Source organism: Onychostoma macrolepis, chromosome 25 (genome assembly GCF_012432095.1).
Source record: "Onychostoma macrolepis isolate SWU-2019 chromosome 25, ASM1243209v1, whole genome shotgun sequence".
In the NCBI taxonomy this organism is placed as follows: Eukaryota; Metazoa; Chordata; class Actinopteri; order Cypriniformes; family Cyprinidae; genus Onychostoma; species Onychostoma macrolepis.
Genome location: NC_081179.1, coordinates 20,072,727 through 20,085,496, shown reverse-complemented (window position 1 = coordinate 20,085,496; position 12,770 = coordinate 20,072,727). Strand labels below are relative to the sequence as shown.

The 12,770-nt window shown below is 34.6% G+C and overlaps 1 protein-coding gene across 7 annotated transcripts in view; it reads right to left on the bottom strand.

Annotated features, from left to right (window-relative positions):
- The window catches only part of b4galnt4a (beta-1,4-N-acetyl-galactosaminyl transferase 4a), a 181,130-nt gene that overhangs the window by 75,553 nt on the left and 92,807 nt on the right, over positions 1-12,770 (bottom strand). For 6 of the 7 annotated variants that reach the window (XM_058767441.1, XM_058767447.1, XM_058767442.1 and 3 more), the window contains one exon: positions 11,621-11,722. In XM_058767441.1, coding sequence (XP_058623424.1) covers positions 11,621-11,722 — 102 coding nt within the window. The remainder of the gene's footprint in view (positions 1-11,620; positions 11,723-12,770) is intronic. The other variant, XM_058767445.1, reaches the window with a different exon arrangement.

The window sequence follows — 12,770 nt, the reverse complement described above, 5'->3', positions numbered from 1 at the left end:
TGAAACAGGAATTGATGTAAACAGAAGTTGACAAAATAACGGTCCACATAACAAAACATAAACCTGACAATAAGACAGATTTTGCTTTCCTTGGACATGACAACCTGTTTTCACAAATATACATGACTCGGTCTGATGGACAGACGCATGTAATCACGCGATCAGTCAATCTCCCTCATTCGCTGTCTGTTTAGGCTTGTTAAGTGCAAATTTACTGAGCCTCTGTACAAATCAGCATGGTAAACATTGTTATAATTTCTAATATCCAGTATACATGCACACGAAGTGTAAAACAAGGGGCGTAACCTTACGAAAAAGAAAACGCAAATATCGTGATTGCTGCGGTTGTTGCATTCCTCTGCGGTCAATAGCACGGTATTGCAATATTGCGACAGCCCTAGTAACAACACACCCTAAATATGTAATTAATTCCACCTCAGGAAATTATATGACAAAATCGCATATTTATATTATCGGAAATATTTACATTGCATTTGCATTTAGTCATGTAGCAGCAGTGTTGGGGAAAGTTACTTTTAAAAGTAATGCATTACAATATTACGTTACTCCCTAAAAAAATAACTAATTATGTTACTTAGTTACTTTTTATGGAAAGTAATGTGTTACGTTACTTTTGTGTTACTTTTAAAATCTGTGCTTGTTTGTTTGTATAAAAAAAAGCTATATTTTTTGGCAAACATAAAAGCCTTTTCACAGCAAAAGTGAAATGAATAAGCCTCAGGCTAGAGGTCTGCGTGGGACTGTTTTTTAATCCTGCTCCCGCCAGGTTATATTCCGCACCCACCCGCTGACGCGATATATTCACTCTTTGTTCACCCGCTGTCCGCTTAGAATTATTTTGTTCCCGACCCGACCGTTCCCGCTAAATTTAGATCTCGTTTCCAGAATCTCACATTTAAATTTCCGCTACTAAGAGAGAGATAGGCTAACAAATAAAAGTGTAGTCTGCACAAAACTGTATTTGTAATTTTATTTGTCTTGTCAAGACACAAAATTCGTTTAACATTTTGCTGTCAACAGCAGGAAAAAAGTGTCACAGAGAAAATAAAAATGTAGATTGTACAAAAATTGTACCTAATTATTTTTATTCATTTTTTCAAGATACAATTCGTTTAACATTTTGCTGCATGTCAACACAAAAGAAAAATGTTTTGCAGAGAAAGTTTGTACAAAAATTGTAGCCTATTTGTTATTTTTATTCGTCTTGTCAAAATACAAAATTTGTTTAACATTTTGCAGTTAAAACAGTAGGAAAATTGTCGCAGAGAAAAATTAATAAATACATCTGTCATTTAAAATTATAGGCTATAAGCAAAATATGAACAAAACCAAGTTGAACGTCCTTCAAGGACTGCGCATCCACACTTTGTTCCATCCTTTTTCTGCTCTGTCACTGATCGACAACCTGCCTGTTTTGTCTGAGGGTCGTATTTACCACCGGTAGGCTACAGCCTGCTCAGAGAACCGTTATGCTGTGCACAGACCCCGCAAATAAAATGCATGAAACAAAAAGCAGTGGTCCATGCATGCAGCTTGTGCAACAGTCCTGAGTGAAGGCTGTACTGGTGGTCAATAAGAATAAAGCGCAGAATCTATGCTGTTCTGAAAGGAAGTCGGGAACGGGGTATTGTTAGACTGCCCGCTCCCGTTTAAATTACACTGCGTTACTGACCGCTACCACCTTTTATTCGGAAATTAAATCCCGCGTCACAAGAAATTTGGTCGGGTCCTGCGGGAGAGCCGCGGGAATGCTGCAATATAATGTAGAAGAAGTAATTTCTACACACTTCAGCAATAAAAAAAGGAGCACAAATGTTTATCTTGAGTAATTTTATCATATTAGTATGGTTGAATTGGATCATGAAGGTCAGCAGCAAAGACATTGGTTAATAAAATGGGATTAAATACATAAAGGATATTTGAGTTATTTAACATTTAATTATTGCAGGTTTGCGTAATATTCTGAGTTGCATTTCACAGTTTGTATTCATTTTGAGGATACTGAATTTGTTTTTGTTTTGTTTTTTGCGAGTGAGATGAATTAATGCATGTTCGCATGTATTCTAGAACTACAGTAACATCTTATTCCCGATTTCTCTCAACATGGGGACAGCAGAGCTGTCAATCAATAAATGGGAAAAAAGTAACTGGCATTAATTATTTGAAAAAGTAACTCAAATATTTTCTTGTAAATTAAAAAGGTAATGCGTTTCTTTACTTGAAAAAAGTAATCTGATTACGTAACTTGCGTTACTTGTAGTGCCTTACCCCCAAAACTGTTTAGCAGACGCTTTTATCCAAAGTGACTTACAAATGAAACATTTCTCTTTTTTGCCTTTACACCAATTTTTGTCACCATTTGAAGCCTTGGGTGAATAAACGTTAACTATATTGGAATAAGAGAAAAAAAAAAGTGCCTTTGGATGTCAGAATTGGATTGCAAATAATTTTTAGGTTAGCCAATCATAACAAAAGGTTAGCTCAAGCAGAAGAACATTCTGTCATCATTTCCTAACCTTCATGATGTTCCAAACCTGTATGACTTTTTTATATATCTGTATGTATAAAGATATTATGAGAAAGAACAATGTCTAAACAATGTCCAAACACTGAGACATTTTTGAACATATCTACTTCGTTTGTGTTCCAGAAGAAAAGTTGCATAAATGGGCTTATAATGTTCAGGAAAACCATAAAATGATTAAAAAGTGAATGATATAGCCACTTTAACAGCAGGTTTGAAAGCAGTGACCACATGGTGATCTTAGACCACATTTATTCCTATCCTTAACATAGAACACACTCGCCCTGAATTTCTGTTTAGGGAAATTAAAGTTGCAGATGAACAGAAATAGTCTGAAAATAGTTTCTGTTTCTACACATACATACAACCACACTGAATGATATAAACATCAATAACAGGCACTTTGATTCGATTCTCGCAGCTGTTTTATTGCATACCCTGTTGAATTCAGTGAGTCAGTCTCTCATTTGTGCTGTGAGCTTTTATCCTCGGTACCAGCCCACAAACTAGGCCACAGAGATTAACCCTGCGATTCCACGGCTATAAATAAACACCATCAAGCAGTCTACTGTATTTTCATAGAGTGCCATTCTTGTTTAAACCACAGGGATTTTTATGGGAGGTTTTGATTAAACTCAATCGCCTTCATGGGTAAATATGGCAGCTGTCTTCAACGTTTATATAATCCTTATGTAATATTTCCTGCGCGCTTGATTCATAGCTATAAAAGTGCAATGATTACTAACAAAATCAAATCTCGTGAAGTCATATAATAGTTTTGTATGATTTAACGCTATTCAATGGCAATCTACTCTGCAGTCAGCAATTAAAGGGATAGTTCACCCAAAAATGAAAATTTTATGTTTATCTGCTTACCCCAAGGGCATCCAAGATGTAAGTGACTTAGTTTCTTGATACTCCTAATTGAGATTGTAGATAGAGTGTCAATGGTCCATTTGAGAGATAGGTGGTGGTAATACACTTAGAAGTCTGCGATCTGCCATAAAGCAAGAAGAAGAAGACGCGTCATGCGCCGGCTGGTGTGAACGCGCTCAGGAAAGTTGGACAGTACTTTGCATCAGAGGTAAAAAGCGAAATAAATACTGTTCAGTTTCTTGCACAGACCGATCATTTCATGTCTTTAGACGTCAATGTATCATCACGAGCCGCGGGGTTTAATTTGGTTTTGTCTGTGTATGTTTTTTTTTTCTCAAAGCCACGAGTCCCATTGACTGCCATTATATGACTGACAGACTGCAACGGTTTGAGTTAAAAATCTTCGTTTGTGTTCTACTGAAGAAACAAAGGTCACCTACATGTTGGATGCCCTGGGGGTAAGCAGATAAACATCAAATTTTCACTTTTGGGTGAACTATCCCTTTAACTCAAGAACCACTGCGACCAGATCAGTGAATCATTGAGTTGAATGAATCGCTCTTTGGAAACGATTCTTTTCAGTGATTCAGTTCGCAAATCAGACTGAATATTTTGTGAATTAAATGGATTGATTCAATAATGAATTAGAATTCAACTCAATTGCCCTTCAAAAGTTCACATTTGGGCGGTTATATGAAATTTTATGTGGTTATACAAGATACCAGTGACCATATAGAGATTCACATTTGCTCTTTCAGTAATGTTTATCCCAAAACACATCTTTCTCACAAAAGAGAAAGGCCACGGCTCTGAATCTGATTTAAGAAACTACTTATGCATTTCTAAAAGAGCTCCATGGCATGACTTGGAGAGGCAGGACTGACCTTCTGAACATGCAAGTTCTTGTCTTTCTCTGGTTCATGCAGAGGCCTTTATTTATTTGGACGCTCAAGTCACACTTACATATATATACTTGAAGGTCAATGCTCTGGATACACTATATCAAACCAAGCATAATTGCAAACAAATGCTGTTGGAGCTTTTCTAATTTTCTATTCTACTCTATTCTACTCTACTCTATTCTATTCTATTATAAAATAAAATAAAATAAAATAAAATAAAATAAAATAAAATAAAATAAAATAATTCAACAAGACAGATACTTTACAAATAAAGATACACAAGAGGTCAATGTCCTCAGGACTTCATTGACTTATGTAAATTTGCACTTTGAGTTTCATTGCATGAAACAAGTAAAAGCCAGAACAATGTCAATATACTCAAGATTTGAATCTCCAACATGAATAGTAAGAAATGCCATACATCAACTGGATTAGTTGTTGTGTGTAGTGCTGTTTTATGTATCCAATGATTGATCTCTCAAGCGATCACTCATCTGTGTCCTTTATGATGTCACATGGCGTCATATTGATTGATGATAGTAATCAAACACTCTCATTAATGCATTAATAGAAACCCTCCTGCTTCCCAGAACTGCTGCTAATGACCTGTATTTGGGAAGACGGAGAGATAGAGACCCGCTCCTCAGATTAACGTTACACAGCCTATAGGGGCACAATGAGCCTGTCACATCATTGTTGAATTTTTGCTATAAATATTAACCTATGCTATGAAAATGAATGTCTTAACTGGTTGGAGATATTCATTTTATTTTTATAAAAAATGAATGTATTTACTTTATTTTTTCTAAAAAATAATTGTATATTGTTATTATTATTAATGTAATTTGATCATATATTATTGTTTTTTTTTTGGAAATGAAAGTATTTTTTTATTATTGTCATGATTTCACATTTAATTCATTTATTGTTATTATTTATTTATTTTTTACAGTTTATTTAAATGGAAAATGTTTTTTCTTGAATAAAAGTGCAGTTACATCATCTGCCAGTAGGGGTTAATTGCTAATGCTAACCTAATCTCTAACTTTATTTTATTTTTATGGAAAATAAACTTTGTTTTAGATTGTTATCATTTTTAACGTTATTTAAATGAAGAATGTTGTTTCTTACATAAATGTGTAGTAACATCATCTGCCAGTGGGGGCTAAAAGCTAATGCAAACCAGGGGTGCGTTTCCCAAAAACAGCATTAGATAACTATGGTCGCAAGTTCTATTTTACACTATTGTTAACAACAGAACGTGCGACCATAGTTGCTTTTGGGAAACGTACCCCAGATCTCCATGTCTTATCTAGGTGGAATTATTAATTAGTTGTTTGAAAGTGAATGTATGTTTATAATTATTAAAAATATTTATTCAGTAATTAAAAATAAAAATACAGAGCTCCAACTCTCACTAAAAATGAATGGCTTGTGGTCGCTTTGTCACCGCAAACGCCGTGAATGCCCCATGAGAGTTGTGTTTGGGAATCTTTTGGTAGGGTTCACATACTACAAAACTACTGTGAGAATCACTCACCAGTCAGAAAATCACACCGTACAAACTTTACACAGCCAGAAAAGATGGCTCTGTTCCAGCACAAAGAATAACCAAAGTAACATTTTTCCCAGGAGCCTATTGTATTTCTTAGAGCAAACCTCATATCCCACGAGTATGTCTAAAAAAACATGACCTTCACTTTTCTCAGTCAGTCTAGTGGAGGCCCATTGATCTAAATCCTCTCAATACCAGACAGACCTGCTTCACTCCAAACTCTCCTCCTGTCAAAACAACCAGCTATGAGGGGAACTACTATATTAGATGAAGCCAATGAATAGATGAATACAGGACTGTATTCAATGGCTTTAGTGAGGAAAAGGACTACAATCCCATGAAGCAATGTTAATGACATCATTAAATTAAAAACGATGGAGAAAAATATTGTCGAGAAAAAAAAAATATATTGATGGATTAAACTATTGACTCCATTACGTCACTCACATTACTTCATGAAAGTGGGGAGGGCACTAAAGAGTTAATTTGGAGTGATTTGCTAGCTTCTGTTCACTGATTGGTGGATATTTCTTTATAGAACTCACAGTTTATATGATATTATCATATTATAATATTATCATATTATGGTGTTTCAGTCACGGATCAAATAATTTGTCAGATAAGTAAAAATGGGGTGGGGGGGAGTGGAACAAATGTCTATTTTTAAGTGTTCATTGTATAAATTAAATATAGATTAATCTTTGTTAAAGTTGTTTGTGTTTTGTTGTTTGATTAAGGTAAATGACACTGACAGCAGCAGGTATAGCTGCTGTCACTTTAAGACCTAATGCATGGATCCAATACACTGTTACATATCCGAATGCTTTCTGTTCATGTTCACTTCATGTAAGACGTAACTGTGTTTATGAGAATACTTGCTGAGATGGCTATTTTGAGATCATTTGAGTATATTCGTCTGTTCAAACGCAAGGAGATGTGAAAGAGAGCTGAATTATGTCTTCGAAGTGCCAAACTGAGTTCTCTGTCACAGTACAATGGTTTCAAATCACTTGAATGTTTAAATAATACATTTCTTGTCTTTGTGTATTATAATTAGATTTTGCAAACTAATCATTTAACATACTGGTTTAGCATACAATTATTGGATTAGCCTGTTAGCTTAGTCTACAGTATCGCCCTGTGTAAAAATACAAGCTAAGCTAATGCATTTAGCATGTGGCAGTCAAAGCAATCTGGTCTACAATGCGCTAAACTGAACCTTTGCAATAGGCCAACAGATTACGCAATCAGAATAATCGACTAAAGGTGCAGTCAAGTTAATGAAATTTCAGCAAAATTTCATAACCAAAACTAAGTCAATTTTCTATTGTAAATAGTGTAGCGATGTATAAAGCACAGCTCACATTTTCAATTTTGTTTTGGTCAATGTGGCAATTTTTTGTGACAATCTGTTGCGAAATGTAGTTGGGGAATCTTTCGCCCTCACATAAAATTCCTACTCGTGTGGCGTAATAAAGAAATAACAATAAAAATTTGCTACACGGTAAGTGTGACCGCATTTTGAATGATTTTGAAGGGGTTTGGAATGACATGAGGGTGAGTAATTAATGACAGAATTTTAATTTTTTGCGTGAAATATCCCTTTAAGCATTCACCACTTCCTCAAGACCAATTAGTCAACTAGCCTTTAAGGCAACCCACTGAGTAGCCAATTTTGAGAATATATAGTTTTGCCGCTACAGAAGACGTTTGTGTTTGAGATATCACAGATTGAATACAGATATCCTACCCGCTCTGGTCTTCGTGACTGTACTGTAATAACCCGACGGGAAGTCGCTGATGCTCACAATTTTCTCAACTCTCTAATGACACATAATGGCTTCAGATAACTGCTGCCAGCACTGTCATTTAGTGGCAACTGGGAGACTAAAGAGAGTTCCTCAAAGAGGGAAACGGATAGCATCCTCAGAGGAGGGAAAAAGCAATGATGCTCTTATCACAGAGGCAACAAAAGTGGAAATGAAACTGAGCATCGAAAGGCCAGAGGTCAAAGTCTTCTAAATGGAACTGATGTATCACGCGGCCCACTGGCGTTACAGTTAATCTATAAAGTGCCATAAACTCAAGACCCCGTCAACGGTCTGTAGTCCTGCTAATGGTCTGGGTGCCCATTACCGTCAATCCTCCATCAAAGCATTCCCTTTAGCCTCACACCTACATCTCTCCACATGAAGGGTTCAAGGTCTTTCAGACTTTTTCATTGTTGTACCTCATTAGAACATACCTCTCGTGCCCAGATTCAGAAAAGAATTGCTCTAAATTCAAGCGATACCAGCCTGTGTTTGCTTTGCTATGCTGTGAACATCTGCCTGATCTCAGGGCTGTTATTTGGCCGGATATCACCTGTGCTCACTCCTATAAATAACACGGCCTCTGAGAGCTGTCAGGGACCGGCCATCCATTCCCCAGAAGCAACTGTGGCCGACGCTCAACACAACATTCAGCTGCCAACACACGAGAGAAAAGCAAAAACAGACAACATGAAGAACTGTGCTAAGGATAGAGCAGTCACAGAAAATTTAGAGATGCGTAATATATCAGTACCACATCGATTATAGGACAAAATTACAGATTCTTTTGTTTATCGGTAACATTCCATTGTATACACTATATATATATTATTGATTTACTGTATATATTTTAAATATACATTTTATATTTTTAAATAATTAGCAATATTTAATTGCACATGCTTTTTATTTTATTTTACATTTAGTCAGGACTCCAGCAAGACATTATCATGATTACCTCAATTAAATTTACATTAAATTAGAATAAATTTTTTTTATTATCACACAGTCACATCATTTAAAGAATTCTATGGATTTTTTTTTTTTTTGTTATAACCAAAATTAAAGTTGTAAACTATCAGCATTGTTATGTTATTGTTAACTACAACTAGAAATCTGTAGCTGAAATAAAATAAATAAATATTAGAAGAAAAAGTTAAAATAGTAAAATTACTCAATTGAAACTGAAATAAAAAAAATTCTAAATGGAATATAAAGCTAAAATAAAGCTTTATATCAAATAAAAATCTAATAAAAATAAAGCTAAATGGAAATATATATAAAAATTTGTGCTGTCAAACGATTAATTGCACACAAAATAAAACATTTTGTTTGCATAATATGTGTGTGTTCTGTGTATATTTATTATGTATATATAAATACACACACATACAGAATATATTTTGAAAATATTTATTTAAATGTCTATATTTATATTCATATAATTTATATTATAAATAAATATATTTAATATATAAACATAACATATTTTTCTGAAATATATACATGCATGTGTGTGTATTTATATATACATAATAAATATACACAGCACACATACATACATTATGTAAACAAAAACTTTTGTTTTGGATGTGATTAATCGCGATTAATCATTTGAAAACACTAATAAAAATAAATCTAATAAAAATGACAAAAGCACAACAAAATTTCCAAAATTACAATATTAAAAATGAAAACTGAAAATATAAATATAAAAGCTAATTCAAAATCTTAATAAATACTTCAACAGTTTTAAATAATATTAAAAGAGCACTCACTCATAATCAAAATAAAATAAAATAAAAGTAACAAATAAAACAAGAAATACAAGTGTTGTCATTTAACACTGGCTTAAAATTAATCTTTAAACACTATTTTATATTACATTTTACAACACTGTTAAATGTAATCTTTGGCAAATGTTATATTTTATGATGTACATTATAGTGTTGTGATGCCCAAATTCACTTGTAGCATTTCAAACTATTACTTGCATTTCTAGCGTGTATTTATATTTGTATCGCATTTCATTTTAATATTGGCTACAGCGTTTAAAAAAAAAATAAATAAAATAAATAAAATAAAATAAAATAAAATAAAATAAAATAAAATAAAATAAAATAAAATAAAATAAAATAAAATAAAATAAAATAAAATAAAATAAAATAAAATAATAATAATATCGGTGCATCCTATGAAACTAGGTTGAAAATACGATCGGAACAAATACTTTAACATCAAGTAACCTCAGTGTACACTTGAAATGATCCAGGTTAAATCATATTTAATGATGGTTTCTTTCCAGATGAGCCCGACTCGAAAACAAAGTTTTCGAAAAAAGCTGAGAGGGGATCAGGTCTGGCCTTTGTGAAGGTCAGTTGAATTTTTCCACAGACTCAGTAAAGCATTTCTGTATGCACCTCGCTTCAAGCACAGGGGTATTGTCATGTTGGAACCGCCACAGCGGCTTGAATCCGTCTACAACCGGAGGCACCGAAGCGGCACGTCATCTCTGAATGTTCACTTACATGGACAATCAGCCGCTGCGCTCGATACTAGACTTCAGCAACGGTAAGACGGGAAAATAACTCGATATCCTACTTTATATACTGTGCCAAGAGCTGTATAGTTGCCTGGCTAGTGAGTCTGAGAGCCCTGTATTTACCGGACCTGAGAGAGTCAACAAACCGCTGCCATTCACCTGCAGAATATTCCCACATCGCCATTATTATTTTAAAAATGGTGCATCTGCTTCTCTTGCATTCATAGTGATTTCTGCAGCGGCTCTGGCTCATTATTCTGCACGTGCTGGTTTGGTTGATCGGCCTCATGGGCTGAAATGCCCACCGTTCTGAATACTGAGTTAAATCCTGTGCTTTCACAAATAAGCAGCTTAGAGAAAACCTTTTTTACTTTATCTAACAGGAATAATTATGACAATAATGTCACTTTAATGGAGGCGGATAAACCATCCAATTTAATACATCATCATCATCATCTGTTTGGTATGGAAGCTTATTTCCACTATGGAATTAAAAAATAAAAATAAAAAGGTAATTGCTTTGCATGTCACAGTTCTGACTTTTACATTTTGCAATTTTAACTTCTTTTATTTTATTTTATTTATTTATTTATTTTTTGCATTGCATTTGCAGTTTATATCTCTCAGTACTTTTTTTTCTTGGAATTCAGATTTTTTTTTTTTTTTTTTTAAACACAAAAAGGTAATTGCGACTTTCTATCTCAATTCAGACTATTATTCTCACAATTTCAAGTTTATATCTCACAATTCTGACAATTATTTCTCAGAACTGTGAGTTTAGATTTTGCAATTTGGACATTTTTCTTGGAATTCTGACTTTAGAGTTCTGACAATATTCAGAGTCAAAAATGTGAGATATTAATTCAGAATTGCGAGAAAAAAAAGTCAGAATTGTGAGATAAAAAGTCCTTACCTTTTTTATTTTTTTATACCACGATGTGAAAAAAGCTTCCACAGCATAGTCTAATATTGGGACAGAAAAAAAAGGCAGAAATAAAACGTAATTTTCCAAATGCGCTTCTTTTTTTTAGGTTATTTTAGGTTGAGCAGTAGTTCAATCCAGTTAATTCAGTAAAATCACAAGAACAAGCACACTGTGACTTTGAATACTAATGAGCACTTTAACTCGAGCACTGAAATCGTGGGCTAAATCTTGTCAGATATTATACCTGATATTAAAATCTGACAGTAATACAGTTTGTTCATTACACACAATTGCATGTTACAGAAAATGTTCTAGGCCAGCATGTGCTTATTAAGAGCTTCAGTGAAAGTTTGAGAACTTCTCATTAAGAACTTACACAGCTGACGACAAACAAAAGTGAGTGATAATGAGTCATTGTCCAACGTAAAATGACAAAAATAAAGCGACAAGCATGATACTCATACCTCTGGTTTCCATGGCAACTTTTTGTACTTCTGTGCGATGAACTTGCGGATTTCAGCTTGATCTTTGTCATGAACAGTGCCAGCGTTGGGCTCATCTTCCTGCTAGAGAGAAACAGAGAGACGGCCATGTCATTGTGACGCATTTTCATAAATGATGATGTTATTAAATTAATAAATAAATGTTATTTTCTAATATATTTTTAAATATTCACGTTAACATTTTACTGATGTGTTTATACACACACACACACATATATATATACACACACACAGTTTCTCACAGAAGTGAGTACACTCTTCACATTTTTGTAAATATGTTATTATATCTTTTCATGTGACAACACTGAAGAAAGGACACTTTGCTACAATGTAAAGTAGTGAGTGTACAGCTTGTATAACAGTGTAAATTTGCTGTCCCCTCAAAATAACTCAACACACAGCCATTAATGTCTAAACCGCTGGCCACAAAAGTGAATACACCCCTAAGTGAAAATGTCCAAATTGGGCCCAATTAGCCATTTTCTCTCATGTGTCATGTGACTCGTTAGTGTTACAAGGTCTCAGGTGTGAATGGGGAGCAGGTGTGTTAAATTTGGTGTTATCGCTCTCACTCTCTCATACTGGTCACTGGAAATTCAACATGGCACCTCATGGCAAAGAACTCTCTGAGGATCTGAAAAAAAAGAATTGTTGCTCTACATAAACATGGCGCAGGCTATAAGAAGATTGCCAAGACCCTGAAACTGAGCTGCAGCACGGTGGCCAAGACCATACAGCGGTTTAACAGGACAGGTTCCACTCAGAACAGGCCTCGCCATGGTCGATCAAAGAAGTTGAGTGCACGTGCTCAGCGTCATATCCAGAGGTTGTGTTTGGGAAATAGACGTATGAGTGCTGCCAGCATTGCTGCAGAGGTTGAAGGGGTGGGGGGTCAGCCTGCTCAGACCATACTCCGCACACTGCATCAAATTGGTCTGCATGGCTGTCGTCCCAGAAGGAAGCCTCTTCTAAAGATGATGCACAAGAAATACCACAAACAGTTTGCTGGATTGCGATAGAGGCTTATTTTTACACTAAGTGAAAATAGCAGTATTCTTTAGTGATATGCTATTTACACAGTGGAAATAGCTTTAGATTATATTTATTCTAT